General features: G+C 42.3%; 1 protein-coding gene across 2 annotated transcripts in view; it reads left to right on the top strand.

The window, feature by feature from the left end:
* The window catches only part of LOC149221192 (uncharacterized), a 311,552-nt gene that overhangs the window by 264,413 nt on the left and 20,290 nt on the right, over positions 1 to 26,849 (top strand). Inside the window, exon 4 of one of the 2 annotated variants that reach the window (XM_089385027.1) lies at positions 4,157 to 4,305. In XM_089385027.1, the coding sequence (XP_089241153.1) occupies positions 4,157 to 4,305 (149 nt within the window). The remainder of the gene's footprint in view (positions 1 to 4,156; positions 4,306 to 26,849) is intronic. The other variant, XM_089385029.1, reaches the window with a different exon arrangement.

Here is a 26,849-nt window from a genome sequence, read left to right on the forward strand (position 1 = left end):
TTATAAACGTTCAAAACGCAAATTTTTAAAAGTACCTTCACGTTAAAAAAAGAAATCAATTATGAAACACAATTCTTACATGATTATACTAAATTGCTAAATAATTATGGATATACTATGTAAGCCCAACTTCAAGACGAAGTTTTCCGAAGGAGGGGTGTATGTAATGATCCATTTTTATTATATAGGACACAAGACTATTAGCATGCATACGATGCATCCATATGATAGCTACATATGCATGCATCGCATGCACTGCGCTAATATACGTGTTAACCTATTATGAAAACTTTTCAGTAAAAGATAAACGAATTAATTATTGAAAATTCTAAGTGAATACCTAACTCACAAAAATAATAAATTATCATTATTGTAGAAAAAATATATATTGGGTGAGGTACTTAAGGTATGTACCACCACCATAAAATATAACTATACAAAATAAAAAGAAAGACAAAGTATTATACAAAATAGGAGGGAATGTCATATATATGGTACTAAAGTAAATATGAAACATACTTTATAAATTAACAAGTGAAGTACAACATAAAGTATACAAAAGTTTTATTATATATTAATTATGAACTAAAAGAAAATAAATCGTAAAAATACCATGCAAACTTAACCAAATCCATTATATATATATATTATGAACATAAAATAAAGTCACGTAGCATATATGTGGTCTATCAATACAATAAGACGTAATAGGAGCACACTGTCAACCATAGACACAGGTGGTGGATGCCTGTTCAACCCTAAACCAAAACTTATCACCTTAACCCTTCGATGGAGGAATCTCATTCGAGAAATCACCGCTTTGAAACAGACGAGGGCCCTATATAAGAAAGGGAAAAGAGGGATACGAGGGTTGTTTTGATTTTTACAGAGATAGAGTAGAAATTCTAGCAGAGTCACAGACAAAGGGGGAGGTTGAGCTTGATTGTTCTTGGAGTTTTAGGCACGGGGGCCAGAAGATTTCCATTTGAAGTCTTCTGGATCTGGGGACCATATAGGTAGACCCTAGATAGGCTGGGAGGAAAAAGGGCAGTTTGTAACGGGAGGGGGAGCCACAACAGACAAGGAATGCCTCCAAACTAAATTCTAGGTATTCTTCTGCGTTTAATTTTAAATTTCAATTCAAATTTGTTGTCTAGTTAAATTGCACAAATTGGGTTCTACATATAAGAAGAAGTTGATGGACACTTGGAGTAGAGACACCAGAAGTTCAATTTCCTTTGCAGATTGATTTCCAGAGCGCAACAGCAGTAGCCGGAGAGCTAGAGATCGAAGTAGAGATAGTGAGGGGCAGGGACAATGGTCTGGAGGAAGTTTCCCAGATCCGGAGAGGCAACAACAAGAGGCTGAGTTATTCCCAGTGAGGTAGCGCAAAGGACTGCGCAGTTGCTTCAGAAGAGCAACTCAATTTAGCTGGAGGAAAGATCGTTTTCAGTTCCAGAGTTCGAGCAGAGGGTCCAAATTGTCGGAGAAGCGATTTCCTCGGCAGAGACAGGTAAAACGACTTGATCAGAGGTAGTTTCGGGCTAGACGTCATAGGGCCTGCGCAAGCATTGCATAGAGGCCAGCGTAAGGGTTCCAAGAGGATGAGTTTCTGAAGGAAACTTGTGTCGAGGCTTGCTTGTGGAAGAAGGGTAATTCCCTTAGATAATTTTGGCCAGATTTTCTTGTTGTTTGGATTGCTAGTTAGGCATCCATAGATTGTACTTAGAATTTACTGCTGCATAATAATAAAAACCCTCAGTTGCTGCATCGATTTTCCCAAGTTGGGTTTCTTCGAGGACAATTGTCCAAAAATAACGGTGTCATTTTTATGTGTGTGTTAGATTTTCTCATATTCCAGCGCTATTATTTTTTCACAGTTTATTTGTGAAAATCACAATGTGAGTTATTTGATATTTGCCATTGAAAACTGCAAATAAATTGTTAAATAAATTAACAATTAGGAGAATAATTTCCAGTTGTTGTGATAGATGAAATTTTCACAGTGCATATAACCAAAATATCACTGAGTGCAACCCATCTTTGAATCAAAATAGATCAATAGAGATTGAGAGGCACTAAATGGCCTCCAAAGTCCAAAGAAAATCATGCTACAACAAATAGCTACATAACATAAAAATCATTGCTTATATTGGGATGCTACTCATCAAGATTACCCTCTAAGCATTAAAATAAGATAGAAAAAGCTTAACATCTTAATCAATGATTTTTCTTGAGTAAAGTGTACATTTTTACTAGGGTCATGAAGGAGCAGCTCAACAACCAATGCCACCAACATCGAGGTACATAGAGGGCTTGGTGATATTGATTAAATGTTAGTTCCATACCCTTGTACATCACATAAACTAGTAGAAACGTTGCAATCCCGCTAATCCTGAAATCCTAAAAACTGTTAATTCCGTCGGATTTTGAGTGCAATCTAAGATTCTACTTTCTCCATATGAAATCCAATGAGGTTGGAACCACTCTCAAACAACCTGAGCCAATTAATGGTAATGTTAAAACAACCTCAGCCAATTAATGGTAATGTTAAAAATTTAAGTAAAAGTGATCACTTTTACTTTAATAATTTAATATTACCATTAACTACTAGGGCATGTATCACATGAGATGAATCTTGGGAAATGGAAACAATAGATTTCCGCTTCTTTGCTTGATGGAAATGGGCAGAGTATCCTCACAGCTCAATTCCCTAACTCACTTTTAAAAATTAGGGTTAAAAAAAAAAAATTGGTAAAAAGTTGAAATTGATAGAGAGAGGGCAATAATTTCAAAATTATCGCAATAATTACCTAAATTATCGTGATAAATTCAAAACATGGAAATTATCGTGATAATATTGGCAAGGGGCTATTTGGCGATAATATCGTGATAATTCTGATAATATTGTGATAATTCTGATATTATCGTGATATGTGCAACACTAAGTAAAAGTGATCACTTTTACTTTAATAATTCAATACATAAGGGGGTTAAAAACATCTACCCGCCATTTATATTAATTCCAAAAGCTTTTGTGTGAGGATGTACTGGCTCAATTTACTTAGAGGTTTTCCTTTCTATGTGGACCTAAAGGCGATATGATCATGCAATGCTCCTGAATTTTAAAAAAATAATTTTCCTCTACTGTTCAGTTGGCACTACATTAACACAGAGAATCAATAGTATGAATTAAATAACTGACTGAGAGGAAGCAGATCAGAAATTATTGCCTAAAAATGTAAATATTATTGAAGCTTTTATAATCATATTTATCCGAAATATCACTTTTTCCATTTCGTGTTGCTTTATAGATTGTTTATGAGATTATTTTAGATTGTTCTTTTGTTATTCATGCTTTCCGTACCTCTTTCGAATGTTCTACTTTGGGATCAATTCACATATTTCCTTAACATAAGTCATGTCTATGTATGGATCGAATAAATCATGACTATGTAGGGATCGAACGTAGTTGGTGTTGTAACTTTTCCTGTTCGTGTGGCATACACTTCATTTATTTACAACAAACACCTCATAGATTCTGCGTTTAATATGATCAGTAACTATGTTATCTTAAGGTACCAAGTTAAAACTCGAAGAACACTTTCTCCTGTCCTCTCTATGTCAGAACGTCCTGATAGTACATAGCCTTTTACTGTACTGGTAAAGACTGTGGGGAACTATATACGTTCCAATGTGGTCAAATGTGATATTCCTGATTTTTTCTATTGCTGTCATGTTTAATCAATATGTTGCTTAGTACACATTTATTTTTCATATTTCTTATTTTTCTTTGCTTTAGGACATGCTGCTGCATGAAAGTGCCATTAGTAAAACCTTTTCAGACATGAGTGGAAAGCCTGTTGGCTATAGAGGAGATGTAGATACGGGTCTGGTTGACGCTTGGCATTCATCACCTTCAATAGCTTCAGTATATTATTTTCTCTAGAATCTCATCTCTGATTGTTCCTTGAACCACTTTCCTAATATAAGAAATGTGATTGCACATTGTGCTGGATCGCTTACCCTGTGTACATGAGAGTAGAAAAGAATCTGAGAGAAGATAAAGGAAAGTCAATTTATATCTCTTTTAATTGCTATATGCCATTTCTACTAATTTACTAATTATCATATCTGAATATTGTACCTTTTTGCGGTAGGGAGAGTTTTCCATCATCATTTCAGGACTTGGAAACTGAGTTAAAAGAGGCAAGAGAGGTGATAAACCACTACCACAATCAAATAGAACAACTTGAAGAGGAAGTCTGCGCCATGGAACAGAAAGTTAGTGATCTGCAACAGCAGGTACCATTGTTCAATAAATCTTTAATTTATAGACTTTCCAGCCTTGAAATATACCGCATTTTATATTACAAAGGTGATAGTGTTTGAAATCTGATGCATTGCATAACACAAGAATAGTAGGGTGCAATCATACCAGCATCATTGCACATAATCCCATTAGAAGTCTCCAGTGAAGCATGCTTGGACTAGAGTAATACTAGGATGGGTGATCTCCTAGAGATTCCTAATGTTAATTTAAAGAGAAAAAGAGCACATAATAAGTGCAGAGTTAAGCTTGAACCCTGAGTCATACTGGCTCAAAATCAAAATCAGAAATATTCCATGATGATCATGCTTGAAGTCTGTTGCCAAAAAATTATTATGTTTCATTCATCTTTCCTATTGTTATTTGCTAATCTATTTGTAAATTAGAGATTAGAAAGCATTGCACAGCCATGTCTTTTGTCTTGTAGGTTTTGATTATCTTCCAAGTATGATTGCATAGCCTTTTTTGAATATGGTGTAAGGTATGCTTGCCAACTACGACTATATTGCTGGGAGTACCCTCACAGGGGCCACCCCCCACCTCCCCAGAAATTGTGCCACGAGTGGGAGCATCAAGGGAGCACCCCTGGGACACTCCTTGCCATTTTGGGGAGTGTGACACTCCCTGGGATGCTCCTGGGGGCAGGGAGTGCACTTCCCAAGCGCTCTTTGGGTGCTCGCTGGGCGTTCCTTGGATGCTCCCCAAGTGCTTCGTAGACACAATGAACCATGACTTGCTTTTGTGTGGATTTGACCAAAAATGTTGGCAATTAATGCTAAAAGTTGACATTTCCTTGATCTTTCCTTTTTATTCTTTAACTTATAGTAGGTTAGTTCAAGAAGTTTTGTGGTTTTCTTCCATAAGTGCTTCCATGTATATCGTGTGTTACTTGTTCAGTTTATGAGATTGATGTTTTATGATATTTGAATGGAATTAAATAAGTAAAAAATGTCATTATACTAATTCAGTCTCCTCTCAGTATAATTGTGAATTCCAACAAGTGTCTCACTATCACTATCACAATCACACTCCCACCCTGTTGTTTTCCTAGACAGCCAATAACTAGTGTTTTGCGTCACCAATATTAATGAAAGCATAATGCAACACATGCATACTTTATGTACATAATCAAAATTCCATCTAATGAGATCTATGTTGGTATGCTTTCACAACATTCACGCATGAGTTAATTGTGATTATACAATTAGGCTTTCATAGCCTTCTAATGCTCATACATAATCACTGAGGAGTTTCTACTCTAGCATATACAGCCTTGTGACCTTTAGCGTAGGTCAATATCAAAGTCCTTGTTCCGGGAGTGCTGCATCATTGGTCAGCCTGCCAGCTTTGTCACTCGCTCAACAGCATCAGTACTCATTTATATAAGCAATCACAACAATATCATTCCATGCATTCTCATCATTAGATACAATCACGCATTACATATGTGTATGCACTTATACATGTCTCTATATACATAAGTATTCCATATAAAAGTCATCAGGTTCTATCTCAAAAATATTACAAATCATCAAACCGACCAAGCATAAATATCCTGGTCATATGCAAAGCCATCTAGGCAAAAGTCCATCGCATAAAGGGAGGGAGGTAGGATTCTAATCCAGCTAGGTTTAGGAAGGAGTCATGCCTCACGAACACAAAACTATATTTGCTGTTCTTTCCTTCTTAGTAATGGTATTTGAGGTGATTAAGAGTCTTGTGTCCATTGCCCATGGTTATATGGAGAGGGTTATGTGTAATGTCCCTTCCTAAATTATTTTTGTTACAGGTTTAATTTCCCACAATTTTGGATAGTTTTGGAGGCCATGAAACCCACTCAATTTTGACATAGGGACTTAGGGAAGAAAAGGAGGCCATATTATTTTGTTAGTGGAGTGTGGGGGCCATCCACATGAGAAAAACACACTTGGCCAAGTGAAGAGTTCAAATAGCCTTAGAGGGAAGTTGAATGGCAAGGTGGAGGGGCCCACGTGGGAAGGAAGGCCCAGGAAATTATAAATAGGAAGAGTTCATCCTCACAAGGCATGTTTTGTCAATTGAACTCATTTTGTTGCTCGAGCTGCTTAGCTGGGTCACTTGCTGTTTAGCAACGAGTTTTCTATGCGAAGAACTCACCCTTTCTTCAGGGGACTTCAAGTGCCACCCTAGAGAGGTTTTGTCACATCATTCCGGAGGAGAGCTGGGGGAGATTTCAGCACTTACATTCAAACATTCACTCAACCATAGCGTGTTCCAGGAGGATGCAAGAGGAGCACATGTGGGGATCATTTCGGGTATCCTCTGGGGAGCAATTTTCAGGGGAATTTGGTGAGAAAGGTTCAGGGATATAGCAGACGCTGGGTGGAGTTTTGGAGTAGGAGGAGGCAGCTACAGTTTAGCACGAATTTGCAGCTCCTGGGCCAGCACAGAAGCCTCTCACTGGGCACACGTGGGAGTTGGAGGATTGTGTTGTGAGGCTGGTACTTGCTGGGGAGATAAGGGAAGCCTTTGGGGGAGTGTTTGCAGCAATTTTGGAGTGCTTGGGGAAGGATTTCGCTGGTGTGCAGGGAGGTCGTACTTCCCAGCAGTTTGTGGAGGACGTGGTGCTTTGGGGGCCGAATTTCGGGGGTCAAAACCAGGCCAAACCCTTTTTGGGTTTTGGTGGGTTTTGCTTGAGGAGCTTGGGATTAATTTGGCAGAATTTTCTGAGCACTGGAGACGGGGTTTTCAGCAGCATCTTTGCATGAGACAGTTTAGTTTTGTTGGGGTAGCGCAAGGCATAATTGAGATAGTTGATTTGGCCATCCGGGCTTGTAGATTGATCACCTGGGCTTTGCTTTGCTTGCCTTTTTAGGCAATCCCAGGTGCACTCCTCCCACATTATTGTATTATTGCTCCAGATTCATAATAAAATGGTTCAGTTGCTTCTCACTTTCAGCCTCTTTATGGGTGTGCTCTAAAGTTTGAAATTTTCTGTTATTGAATTTGTTATTTGCTTTCCATATCATTGTTTTTCCTAGTTTGGAACATTACAGTGGTATCAAAGCCCAGATCTTGGCTCAGCCATGGGAGACTTTTTCTATGAGTGACGAGGATAGGCAGAATATCACCTACAAGAGACAAAGGTACCAAAGCCGAGAGAGCGAGTTAGAGATTACACCGCACACTGAGGAGTGTGGGGAGGCTGTGGTAGTAGGGACATGGTGGAACCCAGGAGTAAGGAGGAGATGGCCTTTGACAACCTCTTGAAGGCCCTTGGTGATTTAGCGAAGGGGCGGAAGGAGATGTTGAATGAGATCAAACAACAGAACCGGAACCGAAGCATCCATCAGGATCTCTTATTTGGGGAGACTTTTGGGGCCACCCAACAGTATGACCACCCTTCATGTCATGCCCCTTCCTAAATTAATTTGAAACATAATTAATTATTACATTTTGGGGCCAATTTTGGAGATGATGGGGACCATTCAATTTTATTAAGAGGTTAGACTTAGTAGAAGTTATTGTGATGTGGTTAAGTTTTACGTGGGAGCCACCCACACTAGGAGAATACGCATTCTCTAGTTCGAATTGCATGGAGGGGAAGTCGATGGTTAAGTGAGGGGCCCATGATGGAGGGAAAAGTGCTCCATGAAATTTATATAAGGAAGGCAACGCTCCTTATTTCAGCATCTTTGGCATATCGAATCTCTTTGGTTCCTTGAGCTACTTAGCTGAGTCACTTGTTGTTTAGCAAGAGTTCTTCAAGCGGAGAGCTCACCCTTTCTTCAGGGGACTTCGAGTGCCACCCTAGAGAGGTTCATCTTCAGTCTTTCAGAGGAGGTTTCGTTGTGATTTCCAGCAGTAGTATTCATCATCTCCAGGTGGTGCATATTTATGGAGAACGCAGTGAAGGGAGGTCGAGTTGTGATTGTGACTTCTTCCAGAGGAGCTTTGGTTGGGAGAATTTCCGGAAGGGAGGCATAGGTGTTGTGTTGCCATTTTAAGGAGTCCTGGAGCTGGAGGAGTGGGCTTCCATATAGCGTGACTTTTGCACTTCCTAGGCTAGCGCAGAGGCAAAACATTGTGCACACGTGGGAGGTGGAGTTTCAATTATTGAGGCTGGTCTTTGCCGAGAGAGTTAGGGGAAACACTTGTGGAGGAGATTTCTACTTTTCTGGAGCCTCGAAGGATGATTTTGTTGATATATTTGCAGGTTGTGTGCCTTAGCAGTCTAGGAGGGCATAGGGCCTCTTGGAGGTCGATTTTGGGAGGTTGGAACTAGACCAAACCCTTTCTGGGTTTTTGTGAGTTTTGGTCAAGGAGCTTGGGGTTAATTTTGCAGCATTTTCTGGGCATTGGAGACAGGGTTTCTAGCAATTCCTTTCCAGCCAACAATGTAGTTTTCTAGGCAGCGTAGAGCATTAGAGGAGCAGTCATTTCTAGCATTTGAGATCATTGTCTTATCACTTGGGTTCTGTCACGCTTGCCATTGAGGCAAGCCCAGGTTCATTCCTCCATACTATTGTACTTGCTCCATTGATTAATAAAATGGGTCAACTGGTTCGTACTTCTGGAGTTTTTTATGAGTACTTATTAATTGTTCAAAATTTCTGTGTTGTAAATCGTTTTTGCTTTACATATCATTGTTTATACAAGTTTGGAACGTTACACTTCACCAGCTACTTACCCACCAGCGTTAGGTGGGCCAACTAGGACCACGCTACCTTCTTTCCTACCATTAGCACCTAGTGAGTAGGGTGGACCAGATGACCAGATGCCCATGGGGGAGTATTTCAGGGAATGGAAATCCATGGGGGAATATTTCAAGGCAGCCCTATCTTTCAGAGACTATTGTCAGCTCAAGCAAAATGAGAAGGGCAAGAATTATGGAGGCCAGGGCACGCAGAGCTCTGAGTTGCAGCATATTATTGGGAGGATGTACTTCCCCACATATGATGGCACTACCAAGTGCACAACTTGGGCTTGGGTGGAGAAGTTGGATACTTATTTCCAGCTCAACAGGATGACGAAGGTGGAAGCCATTAAAATGGCTACCCTACACTTGGAGGGGGAGGCACACAACTGGTGGTTTCACGGCTTGTCCACTCTGGGGTATGCCAATGTGACTTCCTATGAGGATTTCACAAGGAGAGTGGTGGAGCGTTTTGATCAGAGGGATCCAAAGGCTCACTTCAGGGAGCTGACCCAACTCAGACAGACGGGTCATCCAGAGCAGTATATATCAGAGTTTCTGAGGGTCTCAGTCATGGTGCCAGATTTATCAAATGCTAGGAGGGTGTACACGTTCATAGAGGGGTTGCTTGAGCCACTGCATGGACTGGTGAAGTCACGCAGGCCCTCTATTCTACAGGAGGTTGTGACATGTGCTAGAGACCTATAGGGGGGCATCCCCAAGACCTGGGCACCTATTCCATCACGTACTCCCTACCCTCAAAAGGGAAGTGATACTAGACCACCACCACAGAGAGCAGCCCAAGGACATGGGTAGCTAGATGAGGAGACTTAGAGAGACCTCAGGAGGAGGAAACTGTGCTTTACTTGTCGGGAGCCGTGGGCACCAGGTCATCAGTGCACAGCAGGAAAGGCCCATTATATCGAGGTCTTTTCGAATAGTGATCAGGAGGATGATGTGGAGCTGGAGTATGGTGGGGGAGACAGTGAGGGTTCAGCAGAGAGGGGACCACCACCACCACCACATGGGGGAGCATATTTTACACCATTTGAGGGAGTCCTTACTTCCTTGTGCGGGGTCCCCAAATTTCTGACCCTGAGGATCAGAGGCACAGTGCAAGGGTAGCGTGTCTCAGTCCTAGTAGACAGTGGAGCCTGTTACCCACCCTTTTGTGGGCAATATCCCTAGGAGCAATTTTTCTGCAAGATGGTCCTTAGCCAACAACCAGCAACACCTTGTAGCCACCAGCTAGCTCATTGTGCCATTTCTCCGCCACCTAAGGCAGCCATGTGGTTCCTCGCCCATCTGCCATGATCGTATGTTTGAAGGTGGGCCTCTTGAACCTAAAGGTATGCCTTGTCATTTGGAAATTGAGTATTGTAGTTTTCTTATCATGGACACTTATGGGCATGGATTAATGGGGGGATTTGGCAGAAAGAATGGGCTAAGTCTGTGCTCTTGTCCCCCACACCCCTTTTAGGCATTAACCTTGGATTCTAATCTTGTGGGATCTCTTTTACTGACCATTTGGCTCTAGGCATGGTATTTCATGGGAAACCCCGATTTTGGTTGCGTGATCCCGCTCCCTGATCCTCTTATATTACCCTCTTTCCATTCATTATTACCCTATTCATCATTTCTCCCACTTGGGTCCACATTCCTTCACTGGGTCCACATAGAGTTAGCGTGCCCCTTCCCCTTGCCCACACCTTGGGTCATGGCCTGGAATGAAGCTCAAAGGTTGATGTAGCTAAAAAAAAAGATAAAAGCATACATGGCCACGTTCAATAGGAAAATGTACCGCCAAATGCAAAAGATGGTTGGAATCAATGTTGCGAAAACCGTAATCAGGATAATATCGGCGAAGGGAAAAAATCGGAAAAAAATCGGGAAAAAATCGAAAAATACAAAAATAATAACCGTTGTAGCTCCAGGTATATATTTCTTGGGCCAATAACATTCAGTGCTGATGAAGCCACCTTTTTAAAATATCCCTCAAACACACATAACTATATTCTCAATGCAAAGGTTCATATCCAACTTTCAATGCCCTAGTGCTACAACGCTTGTTGGGTGCATTATCTGGGTGTTTCACTAATAGACAAGAGCCAACACTGCTGGGCATTCTCATTCCTTCCACAATTAACAAGAATCAAACAAGCTCGACGCAGGTTCAATTTGACACATTAAAACTGATTTTTGGGCATAAAAACAAGCAACATAGAGATTGAATTGCAAACAGTGCAGAGAATACAAAAATGGCAGTCTAGCGTTGATACATTCGTTCCACAAGTTCTGGTTGTCACATCATGCCATCGATTTTTAGAAGACACACTAGACTCTTCAAACCAAGTAATGGATCTCAGATTTGTCTGTAACAGTCCACAATTCCTTCCGCGATTTTTTGGAAAAAAGTGATTTTTTTCAACAATTTTTTGGAAAAAAAAGAAACTTTCGTAAAAATCTCGCGATATTATCGGTTAAGTGAAAAAACTGCGATTTTTTATTTTATTGCGATAATATCGCGATTTTAGCAACACTGGCTGAGACAAACACATTTAGCGCACGAGCAAAAGCCAATACATGAGCTCTACCCCATCATCATAGCCATCACCCTTGTTCCTACAGGTTATATGAACCTCCTTCATCATATAGGTACCCATGATTGTCCCAACCCCTAGTGGGCAATGAACTGCCCCACCATTAAAACGGGGTATTCACTGCTATATCTTATACATCATGCTCTCAACCCTTGAGCCCCGAGCAATTAATTAAAGAAAATCATAAAAAGGCAAAAGGCATATAAAGAAGGGTGGAAAAATCAAGGCCGAGGCACCTCATGCACCATGATTGCTCCCTCCTATACATTATAAACCCAATTGTGGACTTCCCTTTTCTTAGCTACCCTTGTACCCTAGCATGTTGAAGAAAGTGTAACTAGGTTTGTTCTTCATAAATGTAATTTTGATCTTTATACTTGTAAAGGAAAAGAAATATTATTTTTGTCATTTATAACAATGAGTTTCTCGCTCATTGATTAGGTCAAGCACATATTTAAGTGCTTCTAGGAAGTCAAAGAGTCAATTTATTTATTAAATGTTGTTTTGGGGTAGCATTGGATGTGTTCTAGCCACGAAAATTGGTGGAAAGGCTAAAGCACATGAGATCTCCAATACCCAGAAAGGGTTTGGGCAGATTCTAAACAGTTTGGGAGATATTAAAATAATTAATATTTTTAATGGAGTTCCTAAGTCTAAACTTAGGAAAATTAAAATATTAATGTGAATTAATATAAAACTGTGTTAGAATGGTCCAAAAGTCATGGATCAAGCCAGATCTAATCTTTGCCATTGATTAGGGACTTAATCTCGGCCGTTGATTTGTCAATGAGAAAAGTATAAGAGGAGGCTTGAGGGTCACTTAGAGAACACACCAGTTGATCAAGATTTTGACTTTCTGGGGCAGGGTTTGCTGAGGAAGTCGAGAGAGTGATCAGAGTTGCAGCTGAGGGGCAGTGAATACAGAAGCAGAGAGGCAGAGATAGTGCTGGGAGGATCAGCGCAACAGCCGAGAAAGCTGACGCAGAGGGCAGAAGCCGAAATTGCTAGGAACTGTCGGAACAGCCGGGAAAGTTGACGCAGAGGGCAGAAGCCAAAACTACTGGGAAAGCTGACGCAGAGGGCAGAAACCGGAATAGCCGGGAAAGCTAACGCAAAGGGCAGAAGCCGAAATTGCCAGGAACAGCCAGAACTGCCGGAACAACTAGGAAAGGTGACGCAAAGGGAAGAAGCCAGAACTTCTGAGAACAGTCAGAACTGCAGGGAACTGTCGGAACAGCCGGGAAAGCTGACGCAGAGGGCAAAAGTCGGAACTGCCAAGAACAGCCAGAATTGTCGGGAAAGCTGATGCAGAGGGCAGAAGAGTCTGACACAGTCCCTAGAGGCTGACACTGGAGTTTTTCGTGGGGAAGATTGGAGCTGAGGAGCTGCCAGAGTGTTTATCCGGGGTTTTAGCCAGAGCATCTGTCTCCGAAGGAGAGGTACTACTACCGAGATTATTCTCTATTGGGTGAGCTGGTTTTGGCACCCAGATTGTATTCAGAAACTGCATAATAATAAAACCCTCAGATAGCTGCACCGGTTTTCCCGCATTGGGTTTTTCCGGGAACATTGGTCCAAAAACAACGGTGTCACTTGTGTGCTTGTTTTGTTTCCTTCAATTGATGATCTGTAATGTGTTGAGCATGTACTTGTATTTATTTCCAGCGTTTACATGGTAAATAATTTGTTAATTAATAGAAAAAGTAGGTAAGAATAAATCAGAAAGTACATGAAGGGTTTCTAACGGGTTAGACTTAGAAATTCCAACATGGTATCAGAGCGTGGTTGCAGATCACAGGAGAAATGAGGACATCAGCCGAGCAGAGCAACAACAACAGAAAACAGTTGTCCTGAGTGACAGAAGCTGTTCCTAGCAGAGTAGCAGGAAGGAAGGGGTGACGCAGTGCCTGTGTCATCAAGATTGAGCCAAGAAGAGGCTGCGCAAAGGCTGAGGGAGGCAAAGACAGGCTCAGGCAGAGCCACGTAGAGGCCAGGAGGGCTGACGCAGTTGATTGAGGAAGCTGATTTGCTGGTGCTGGGATTGCGCAAAGCCTGGGAGCTCTAACCTTCAGTTTGCTGGGGTTTAGGAGATTGCGGGTAAGTTTTAGAGTGGAGTTGGTGGGGTACTATAGTCAGAACAGTACCTAACAGGGCAAGACCAAGGTAGAGGGAGTTGCTGCCGAGACAGATTTCTAGTCAAGGAATCTGGATCAGTGTTGCGGAGTCGAACCGAGAACTTCCAGACGGGAAGTGGAGAGACTCAGCAGGAGTCGAACCGAGAACTTCCAAGCAGGAAGTAGAGAGACTCAGCAGGAGTCGAACCGAGAACTTCCAGGCAAGAAGTGGAGAGACTCAGCAGGAGTCGAACCGAGAACTTCCAAGCAGGAAGTAGAGAGACTCAGCAGGAGTTGAACAAAGAACTTCCAGATGGGAAGCAGACTCAGCAGGAGTCGAACAGAGAACTTCCAGACGGGAAGTAGACTCAGCAGGAGTCGAATAGAGAACTTCCAGGCGGGAAGTAGAGAGACTCGGAGGAGTCAACAAGAAGAGCAAACAGATGGCCATGAATGGGCTTAGGGATCAGGACAGGTTGGATGAGGCATCCAACTTTGTCATCTGGAAGGCCAGGATCCTTTCTGTTCTATGTGCCATGAGTGCACACACACCACTTGAGCGAAAGTGGGGAGACATCGAGCTGTAGTCAGACGGATTACAAGTGATGAGGGGCAGGATCCTTGAGGTACCCAACCTCTCAGATTATACCTGGCTATGGGAGCCCCGAAGAGGAGTAGCGGTGCTGGCGGATGTCAGTAAATATGGATGCGGATGGAGCGAGAGAGGGAGCTACAGTGCAGGATTCCCAGGACAGCACGAGGCTAACAGGCTGCAACAGTGTGAGAAGCACAGGAGTGTTGCACTACTGTAGGATGGCATAGAGAGGTGTGCAACGGTGCGAGATGCAGGGAGTTGTTGCAACAGCGCAGAGGTCAGAGAGGGAGCACTTGTCAGCGACAGAGAGAGCTTCAGCATCAGGAGTACTCTAGCCTGACAGAGAGGTCAGAGTTGGGAGATCAATTACTTACTTCTCAGTAACTGAGTTGCAGTGCAACAGTTAGTAGTGGTAGTGCTATGGGCAGCACGATGCAACATGATGAGAGGAGTTGCAGTGCAGATACAATAGTGGCAGTGGCAGGGCCATGGGCAGCAGCACGGATGCAGAGGGAGTTGCAGTACAGATGCAGCAATGGCAGTGGCAGGGCCATGGGTAGCAGTACAGGATGCAGCAGTGCAGAGGATGTTGGGTAGCAGGCCTAACATCAGCACAAGGACTGACGCCGGATGATCAAAGTGATGCTCAGTGAGGAGTATTACTAGAGCACAGTCCTCGCTAAGAGGGAGTGTTGATTTAGGGTAGCATCGGATGTGCTCTAGCCACTAAAATTGGTGGGGAGGCTAAAGCACATGAGATCTCCAATACCTAGAAAGGGTTTGCGCAGATTCTAAACAGTTTGGGAGAAATTAAAATAATTAATATTTTTAATGGAGTCCCTAAGTCTAAACTTAGGGAAATTAAAATATTAATGTGAATTAATATAAAACTGTGTTAGAATGGTCCAAAAGTCATGGATCAAGCCAGATCTAATCTTAGTCGTTGATTAGGAACTTAATCTCAGTCGTTGATTTGTCAACAAGAAAAGTATAAGAGGAGGCTTGAGGGTCACTTGGAGAACACACCAGGTGATCAAGATTTCGACTTTTTGGGGCAGGGTTTGCTGAAGAAGTCGAGAGAGTGATCAGAGTTGCAGGTGAGGGGCAGTGAATACAGAAGTAGAGAGGCAGAGATAGTGCAAGGAAGATCAACGCAATAGTTGGGAACGCTGACACAGAGGGCGAAAGCCGGAACTGCCGGGAACAGCCGAAACAACCGGGAACTGTCGGAACAGTCGGGAAAGCTGACGCAAAGGGCAGAAGCCGAAACTGCCGGGAACAGCAGAACTACTGGAACAACTAGGAAAGCTGACGCAGAGGGCAGAAGCCGGAACTGCCGGTAATAGTCAGAATTGTTGGGAACTGCCGGAACAGCCGAGAAAGATGACGCAAAGGGTAGAAGCCGAAACTGCCAGGAAATGTCGAGAAAGCTGACGTAGAGGGCAGAAGAGGCCGACGCTGGGGTTTTTCGTGGGGCAGATTGGAGCTGAGGAGCTGCTAGAGTATTTATCTGGGGTTTCAGCCAGAGCATCTGTCTCCGAAGGAGAGGTACTATTGCCAAGATTATTCTCTGTTGGGTGAGCTGGATTTGGCACCCAGATTGTATTCAGAAATTGCATAATAATAAAACCCTCAGATAGCTGCACCAGTTTTCCCGCATTGGGATTTTCCGGGGACATTGGTCCAAAAACAATGGTGTCACTTGTGTGCTTGTTTTGTTTCCTTCAGTTGATGATCTGTAGTGTGTTGAGCATGTACATGTTTATTTCCAGTATTTACATGGTAAATAACTTGTTAATTAACAGAACAAGTAGGTAGGAATAAATCAGAAAGTACATTAAGGGTTTCTAACGGGTTAGACTTAGAAATTCCAACATTAAAGACCCTTATGGGCTTGTTACACTGTAATAATATGTATTAGAGTCATAAGATGACCTCCAAGCAAAGTCATAAGCCTCCTCCAAGCATTGGCACCATCAAAAGAAGCAATCCAAATTATATAGAGCAAGTCGGCTTCAAGTCTTCATGTCGACCTAAAAGGAGTCATTTGCCCTCCTCAAAGCATTATCATATCATCTCTGAAATTAGAGAGAAAGAGGACGAGTAAAGGGCACGAAGAAGTCAAGGAAAGAGGTCTCCTAGTGCAGTGAAGAAGGAAGTAAAGCGAGTTTTTGGGAATTGTTCTAGCGCTAATTGCAGTCACATGTCTGAAAGAAAGAAGGCTATTCTGTTGTCATATCAAGATCTCCTATTGTAGTCATAAAGGAGAAGTGTTTGGGCTAGAAAAGAGTGCCTATAAGGCCTCTCATTCAAGCGAGAAAGAAGGTTACACAAGCGAAGAAAGAAGAAGGAATCTAACATAGTTTTTGTGAAGGTATCCCCTCACACGTGCGAAGAATTAGGGCTGTATTACTGCTGCTCTAAGTTTGCAATCTTTGTGAAGAAAAGAAGGCTCGAGTGGGAGGTGACAAGTTCATCTTCTTAAGTTAGAGAGGCTCCATCTCAAGCAAAGGAAGAAAAAGGACAAGGACCACTCTAGGGCATACCATCTAGGGTTTCTATAGTTGCTGGAAGAAGAAGAACAAAGTACCGGAAGAGGGACAACGAAGTATTGCAAGAAGTTATTTTGAAAGGGCTTGACTTGTGCTTGGAGGATCTTCTTGTCAAGGGTCTAGGGTTTGGCATTGATCAATAGAAGCTTGAATAAGAGAAATTTACGGAAGGGTTTTCCTCTCTAAGAGAGAGAGGTTTTGCCCTGGTAGAGAGCCAACATCTTGTGTTCTTGTTTCTTGTGTTTTGGTAGCAGTTTGATGAAGTAAACACACACACTAATAATAAGAAGAAAAAGATCAAGCTAACAAAGATAAATTGGAAAAGTGTTTCATAAATTGTTATCAAGTCTAGAAGAATCCTACTATACATAACTGTCCTTGATTCTTCAACACATGTGACCCAGGGTTGCCCCTTCTCATCCCCTACTTCATTCACCTATCTGTCACATGCCACTGCCTTTTGAAGGATGTACCCTGACTATATCATCCCCTTTAGAAGTAGAAACCAGCTAATAGGATTATTGGTTAACCCCATTTTGAGTTTAGGAGACATTGGCGCATCCCGAAACCCATTATGGAAGGGAAAGCCATTATGAAGTCCCCACCTATGGTCCATGATTTGGTCAGCTCATTTACTCGATTTCTCTAATGACTTGTACTGGAAGGCTAGGGGATGCATTGGATACAAGTGAGATGAGCTCATTTTCTCATCATCACTTTGGATTGGATCTTTTCTCTCTCTTGAGATTTTCACACATTTTCTAGAGGATGAATTGGAGCTTTATGGATAAATATTGATGTGTGGATATTGGTCTATTTTCTCTTGGAGCATCTCTCTTATCAATTGTGAATGGTTGGATATATTCTGTTACATGTAAGTACATGCTTTAAATTCTATTCTTATTTTACTTTGTCATATACATTGGACTAGGATTTTCGTTGTTCTAGGGCTAATCGTTGCATGCATTTACTACTTAAAATTGTGGAATTTTGTCTCTATTATAACATCTCTCAATGTATGGGCAATGTAATATGAACAAAATCTCCTAGGGGTAATTCTATCAAAGAATTTGTCTTTGATAAGCCATTTCCTCTGGGCATCGAAGTATGAAAGCTGCAAGATTGCTTCTCCTTGAGCTAGAAGGCTAGTGAAGTGGTCTTGAGGCCTCCTTGACTGGGAACCAAGAAATCCTACTCATATTCATCATAGACTCCATTCTCCCAAAGACTAAGGCACTGATATACCAAAAGGTGGTCACCAAAAATCATATTCCTTCACCTCCTTCTAGGTCTAGCCAAGTTGAGACACCTAGGGCATCAATTTACCGACAAGCTAGCCCTCCAAAAAGTTTAATATTCTAGGGTCTCCTATGTTGGTGTTTCCTCAAGGTCTCCTCTAATTTTGAAGCCATTCCGACAGTGGAGTTGGGAGAAAAGCCAAGCCCTAGCTTTGGGATCAAACTTTGCCTTAGCATCCCCAAGGCTAGTACCTCATAGGATCAAATCAACATTTTCAAGTAAAAATTCTTTCTTTGATCCTTCTCCCCACCTTTTCTAGGGTAAGAACATCATTGGTTGCTATACTCATCCCCCTGTCCTAGACCGGGTACACTTGGTCCCATGTGGTCCCATTTCTTTGAAAAGAGAATTCTTCAAAAACCATCCTGGATACCAATTACAATAAGGATTTTATGGATTGGGAAGTTCCTTCATAAGTCATATCCCATAAACCTAACCCTTGAATCCTCCTCTCTTTTCCCTAGAAGACCTTATACTTTGCTTAGGAAGCAAGAAAGCCTTATCCTTCTAACTCTTTCGGCAAAGGGATTGTTTGGGTCACTCCACATCATTTCATTGACTTATCCTTTGTCAATGACTCCATAATATATCGGGTCTCCTCCCATTGGTGAAAATCGGTAAATAGAAGGGAGCCTTAGCTGAGGTGACAATGGGCTAAGTCACCATTTGTTGCCCTTGGCCTAGCATTTGCCCTTTAGGGATCCCCTGCTAGTTTGAACAGTAACAGGGCCAACCACAACTTCATTGCTGTTGAAATGGTGTAATGTCCCAAATGAAATAAATTTGGAACAAACTCAAACTTTTAACTCAGAAAAACTCCAGATAAAAATTCCATTCATAAATAGAAGATTGCCATGTAAAACCCAAACACCGGAAATTTGATATAAACAATAAATCCACAAATTGTACGAAAATCTCATTAAATATCACAACATGAGGAACAATGAGAAATGCAACAACAAAATCAAACTTTATTATATAGAGATATATGCCCATACAATAGCTGGGAACGACCCTCCGGCCTCCAAACTGAAACAAGAAATCAATCACTACCCTTGTGGATTCTGAATGAATCCACCAAGGGGAGATGGGTGCTCGCCCAATCTGTCTAAATCACCCAAGGGTTTTCGTCCTGAGGCTACCAATGGAGTAGAGAACTGGGTTCTCAACCTCTCATACAAGAAAGAATACACAATCCAAGATGTCTCCAAATGACCTTCTCCTCCTCTTTTATAGATCTAATGGATAGATCACCAAGCCTCTAGAAGCATCTTATTTTATTATTTTATTATTATTCTAGAAGCTCCTCTGTTGACTTTATCTTAAGTGACCCTTTTATTTTATTTTATTTTACTTAGGTCACTTTTGGCCCATTTCCTCTAATTAATTATTTTTCCTTAATTAAATGACTAATTAAAATCATTTTTAATTAAGGAAAATGGTAAATCGCCCACCATACTCTCTTTGGCCATTGGAAGTCACTTGTCAGAATCCCATCCTATAGATCTTCTCGTTCCGGCATTGAGGTGTTCCATCAATTAATCTCTCCAGAATGCCACCTTGAGCATAATTAATTAAGCTAGGCCCCATAATAATGCCCATTTTTGAAAGTTGTTGGAATGGAACAGAACGAAAGGCAAACTATGCGGATGATGAAATATGCTGAGCGAATGCCATCAGATCTCATAAAAACTCCTCAAAACTCCATCGGAACCCCTGATTACATAAACCTGCTCCACTGACCTCGTCATCCCCTACCCGGGAAATCCACCTTGGTTGTATTATGAAAAAGAATAAAAATGGGGACATTACAGTCCTCTCGCCCCAAGATTGCTTGCCCTCAAACAATCCAAATTTGTGGACCAATTTGGTGGCTCGACGCAACTAAGACCCAATGCCCGGATCCCATACGAACCATTGGGTGATGTTTTGTCCCTGTGTCAACCCACCATGAACGGACCCCTCAATGCCCGGATCCCAGACCAATCTCTGACTAATTTTGTCATCAACAAATCCTCCTGGATCCCAATGCCACCAAGGACAAGTATCAAGGCTCCAAGTCTCCTACTGTGCTATAACTTCAACCATGAATGCTGCTCCATCCACCGCATATGAACTCATCACCTTTCTCCAATCCAACCCTTGGCCTAGACCAAGGTCAACCTCACCATACTGATGTTGTGGTGAAACACTGATGAGTGGCCAACCTACATAATGCTGCCAATTGAAGCATGTAGTATCCCACACCTCTAAGGGCTCTTGCAGTACAATGCTCCTGACTAAAAATGATATGCCATCAATAGGGTACCAACTCATGATCTCCTGCCAATCTAAGTCATGGACTTCGGTGTAAGGAACAAGTCTACTATGTTGATGCTGGTCCATGCTCAACTCATGCTGCTCTACCTGGTCGGTTAGCAATATCCATCAAGAAAACCCCGCCTCTCTCCCTTTAATGGGTACAAGTGGCCAAACTATCCTACAAGCCCCGTCTATGTACTCCAGGAGAGGGTTGCTCCCTGAAATGTTGCAGCTCGACTGACTGCCACTACATCGGTTTGCATCTCATCAATGGGTAGACCCAAGGATGGATGCACTGCCATCTCCCTCGCCTGATAGGAAACTCCATGCTCCTCCAGCCCACCAACCTCCTGCCAAACTGTCTTGTCATACTCCAGCATATCCTAAGGACAAGTATCAGCGAATATTTTTACCTTGCCGGCTGTCTACACATTTCTCTGCTCCTCATCAATGGATGACCCCGAGGGTGACTGCCCATCCTCCTCCATCACAGGCTCAATATGAACCTCCAATTGGCTCCCCCCAAAAGGCTCATCATGTATACTGTGCGCATCATCCTCCTCAGCTGACTCATGCTCCATCATATGCTGCTCATGCTGACTCATCACTGGTGACACACTATCCTGAATGTCTCCCATAGGGTCCACTGACTGCTCACCATACACACCCGAACATAAACCTGGCCTGCTGTCAACAACTCCACATGACTCATGCTCCTCAAAGGCATCCTCGGATGAACCCATGCATTTGTCCAAAGAAGAATCCTCGCCTTGAGAGTCGGAAGGAATCTCCTCCTACTCTACCTCTGTCATCTCCTCGGTGTCACTCAAGCATGAGTGGTCAGGTCCCCAAGGTCCTTTGCAAATGAAGCAAAGTCCCTTCCTCCTCAGCTCATTCTTGCTGCATGATCCACCAAACTTGAGCAACTCCTCCCTGATCAACTGTCTCTTGAACAACTCAATGTCCTGCTCAATCAACCTTTTGTTTAGCTCATAAGAAGCAGGCGAGATCCACTGCTATTTCCTCCAAATAGACAACAATCGAAACCGCAACTCCCGACAAATGGCATCACGACCTCTCATACATTATGACAAGATGGACTGCATGTGTGCTATGACTATGTCAGGATGATGTTTCCTAATACTGAAGAAGCATTGGAACATCTGCAGGATCAAACCATCACACTAGATCAAACATGATTTCATAAGTCCTAGTCATATCTATAACTTCTAAAATCTCAAGCTTCTTCCCAAAGGTAGAACTTGCACTGTTATCCAAGTCCTGAAAAGTATTTACCATCAGCTTGAAAAGTCTCATCATAACATCATCATTGTAAGGAGCTATAGGGGCGGTTAGTCTCATGATGTTACCGAGACAAGATGCAACTGGAGTCTAACCCCTTCACAAGGTTCCTCCAAGATCTTGTGTTGTATGAAAGCAAACATTGCTGGTTTTAGAGCCCAAATTAGTTTCTTCCCTTCTAGCTGGCTCACTTTGGAAAGGAGTGCATCTAGTTCATCAAGTTTGAAAAGAATTTTCCATGTGACCCTCATGTGCTTCAAATCTGTCCCAAGTGCAAATATTTTGTGCCCCAAATCATGCTCTTTTTATGACTGCTTCTGTTGTAACATAGTATGTATTCTCTTGGAAAGAGATCTGCTAGTTTCTGCTGCTAGTTTATTGAGGGAATTTATGAAAGTTTGATCCATGTTTCAGTACATCAATAATACAATAATACTTGACTCAATAGATGTCCTAATACATAGATCTCTCACATTTGACTAGTAGCAGACATGGCATAACACTCAACAATCAAGCATTCAACCCCTTTGTGACAAGACACACTCAATTCTAGCAACAATACTCTCAACAACAATTATTCAACCCTCTCTCCTCATCAAAATGGCTTTGACTGACAGACTTTTCAACAAAATTCAACACTTAGCGATGTTATACAACGTTGCCTCACTCCTTGAGACTATGACAATACTCTGACTTAATATGACAGATGAACAACAACAGTACAAGGCAACTTTATAGACTCACTTTTCTAGCACAATCAAAAGCACCCTCTCTTTACATTTAGCTGAACCAGACATTCATACCATAAACCAGCATACAAGCCTAGCATACAGATGGATCTCTGCAAACAGAATCTGAAATTAAGAAATACTAAGCAGTAATGGAACCTGGAACTTGCCTTCATTAACAATTTTACCACTGGAAGAAGTCTTAGCTCACGAAAGTTGCCAATTCGATTCCTCTAATACCACTGATATACAAATCAGCAAGGCAACCTGCAGTATATCGTCCAAATTCCAATGTGATTTTAACAGCACAATTTTCAGGTAGATGTTCCCAACACTCCGTCTCTTGCGCTTATTAGACCCACAGATTTCCAAGACTCTTCCACAGTGCTGGTAATCGCTCCAGCAAGTCAGATTTCAGAGAATAAGTGTAATCTGGAATGAATCGAAGGACGGGACAGTTCCCTAAACAAGTTCAAACCACTAAGTTCTTTCCAGTGATGAAGGTTTCAATGTTCTGTTTTCTATAGCAGCAAAATACCACCCTTTTAATCTCCACGCTGTTCAGGAAATTACACACACCCTGCAGACCAAATAATTAGTGCGCACACCTGGAATGATGCTCTCGGCCTCTTCCAACAGCGATACACCAATGACTCATACAAATAGCATCAAGCTCACTCAATGTTACAAGTCACATATATATAAATCTCCTCAGTATAAAACACTATGCCATCTCCTTCCTGCAATACAAATATGCTATCTATATAAAACATGGCATTAATACACAATTCTTCATTCGCTACAGGTGTACATCTGGGCAGAAGTGACACATTTGCTTCAGCTACTCTGCCTTCGAACAGTCATTGCATAACAAACAGTTCACCCTCAGCAAGAAATTACGACCTTTTGCTCCCAAAAGCTCGATATCGGCTTAGATCTAGGGCTTTAAAAATGCCTTTCATAAACCTGGTGTACATGACCTCTAAGTAGAATAAGAAATTCGGTTTCAGAGAGAGGAAACTTGGTCCTTGTTCAACTTAACCCATCGCACCAAATAGGAACTGTATGTCATGTTTCAAAGGTAAACTCGATCTATGAAAATTTATTTATGCTGGCACCCATGCCGGATAAAATCACTCTATAATGGCACTTGACGCTATCCATGCACATTTGTCATGCCATCTTGGCCTCATACGCACACCGTGCACCCCAGATTGGTCCAACACTACAACATAACGAATATGGGTATTGGGACTGAGAAGAGATTTGTGCGATCAGGATTTGCAATGTTCCGTTGACTCTTCACGTTGATTGATTACAGGAAGAATGCAGCTGCACGCTACATGCTACAGTTATCCGCCCATGAAACAACAAAGACTCGGTTCTCTCATGGCATGGCAAGAAAGAAAATCGTCGACTAAGGTTTTGACTAAAGTTGGCTAAGACTCGTTCCCCCAGCGGCTCAATGAATTCGGCTCCCACTTAAAATAATATGCCACAAAAAAAATTGCTCATGGTCCTGTGAGATGCGGTCTTCAATAACCGACCAACTTCGAATCTATGACTTGGCCCATGTGTACGGTGACCACCCTGTCACTGAAAAGACCCACGTGCACAAATTATACTAGTTCTTTGATCACTTACACCGATCAGTCAACTCTTGATGCGGCATGAACATGATAGGTATCCTGACCAACACGATCCCCACCATGCAACTGGATCAAATCTTCCGTTTATGCGTTTGTCCGTCTTGCTTGAGAATGAACCCGGCCCCAATGTTCAACTTTAAATTGGCCCCATAAATTTAAAGCGATCTCCATAAGGGTAGCTCGATTTTCCAATAGCTTGGCACTTTAAAAAACTTTGGCTCTTTCGTAAGAGTTCACGATCTCCACAAAACATTGTTGCCACAAACTTCAAATTTCAATTGAGCCAAAAACCCTCGAACCATAGTAGCTGTAGCTAAAAACTGAGTACCCACAGGCTGAGCCAAGATCAAGGCTCTGATACCACTGTAATGTCCCAAATGAAATAAATTTGGAACAAACTCGAATTTTTAACTCAGAAAAACTCTAGATAAAATATCCATTCATAAACAGAAGATTGCCATGTAAAACCCAAACACCAGAAATTTGATATAAACAATAAACCCACAAATTGCATGAAAATCTCATTAAAAATCACAACATGAGGAACAATGAGAAATGCAACAATAAAATCCAGCGTTATTATATAGAGATATATGCCAATACAATAGCTGGGAACGACCCTCCGACCTCCAAACCGAAACAGGAAATCGATCACTACACCTATGGATTCTAAATGAATCCACTAAAGGGAGATGGGTGCTCATCCAATCTCTCTAAATCACCGGAGGGTTTTCGTCCTAGGGCTACCAATGGAGTAGAGAACCGGGTTCTCAACCTCTCATACAAAAAACAATACACAATCCAAGATGTCTCTAAATGACCTTCTCTGCCTCTTTTATAGATTTGATGGATAAATCTCAAAGCCTCTAGAAGCATCTTATTTTATCACTTTATTATTATTCTAGAAGCTTCTCCATTGACTTTATCTTAAGTGACCATTTTATTTTATTTTATTTTACTAAAGTCACTTTTGGCCCATTTCCTCTAATTAATTATTTTTCCTTAATTAAATGACCAATTGAAGTCATTTTTAATTAAGGAAAATGGTAAATCACCCACCATACTCTCTTTGGCCACTGGAAGTCACTTGTCAGCATCCCATCTTATAAATCTTCTCGTTCTAGTTCCAACGAGCTATTACACTGAGATGTTCCATCAATCAATCTCTCCGAAATGCCACCTCGAGCATAATTAATTATGTGAGGCCTCATAATAATGCCCATTTTTGAAAGTTGTTGAAATGCGACGGAACGAAAGGCAAACTGTGTAGATGATGAAATATGTCGAGCGAATGCCATCAGATCCCATAAAAACTCCTCAAAACTCCATCGGAACCCCTGATGACATAAAATTGCTCCACTAACCTGGCCATCCCTTGCCCTGGAAATCCACCCTGGTTGTACTATGAAAAAGAATAAAAATGGGGACGTTACGGATGGTCCAGAGGAGGGGCATCACCACAACAAAGTTTGAGGGGTTTTCCGTTCTGGTGCCGGGGGTAGGACTATGCAGTGCACTCGGTATGTTCCCGCTTTGACAGTGACCATGGGGAACTACTCGATGACGGACCATTTCTTCCTAGTGGACATACCGGACACCAACATAGTGATGGGTGTCCAATGGCTATACTCCCTTGGCCAAGTCACCACCGATTGGAGGAAGCTAGAGATGGAGTTCATCGGGCCGGATGGCAAGTTGGTAGTCCTTAGGGGCATGCACTCGTGTCCTCCGAAGACAATTTTAGCACATTGGATGTAGACAGATTTGAGGGACGGAGACATAGCGTGGGCCATGGAGTTAAGGATTTCAGAGGCTGGGGGACAAGCCCAACCACCACACCCAGACATATAGGCCATCTTAGATAGATACTCAGTGGTATTTGGGGATATCCCACCAGGGCAGCCACCAGACAGGGGATTTGAGCACACCATTGAGTTGGAGCCAGGTGTGCAGGCAATTATCACCACCCCTTATAGGCACCCAAGGCCTATAAGGACGAGATTGAGCGGGCCATCAGGGAGTTGTTGGCATTGGGCCACATTAGGCCGAGTTCCAGCCCCTTTGCTTCTTCAGTGGTGTTGGTGAAGAAGAAGGACAGAACCTTGCGCATGTGCATTGATTACAGGGCGCTCAACAAGAAGACTTTGAAGAACCGATACCCCATCCCGCGCATTGATGAGTTGATGGATGAGCTTAGAGGAGCTAAGTACTTCTCTAAGATAGATTTGTGCTCGGGGTACCATCAGATCAGGGTGAGGGATCAGGACATCCCTAAGACGACCTTCAGATGCCACTATGGGCATTTCGAGTTTTTGGTTGACCAACGCACCTGCCACCTTCCAGTCGTGTATGAACCATGTGTTCCGAGGGTAGTTGAGGAGGTTTGTATTGGTGTTTTTCGACGACATCTTGATCTACAGTAGAACCTGGGAGGAGCACCTACAACACCTGGAGGTGGTGTTGCGTATTTTGGAGGAACAACAGTTTTACGCCAAATTGTCCAAGTGTGAGTTTGGGTTGACGGAGATGCTCTACTTGGGGCACATCATTGGCGCATATGGGGTGAAGGTGCATGAGGAGAAGATACGTGCTATTCGGGATTGTCCAGTACCTAGAGATGTGACAGTGTTGAGGGGGATTTTGGGCATTTGCACCTATTACCGAAAGTTCGTCAAAGGATTCTAGCAGTTGGTGGCACCCCTCA

Source organism: Pinus tabuliformis, chromosome Q (assembly GCF_031772625.1).
Source record: "Pinus tabuliformis cultivar Carrire ecotype Pingquan chromosome Q, CPIR1, whole genome shotgun sequence".
NCBI lineage: Eukaryota > Viridiplantae > Streptophyta > Pinopsida > Pinales > Pinaceae > Pinus > Pinus tabuliformis.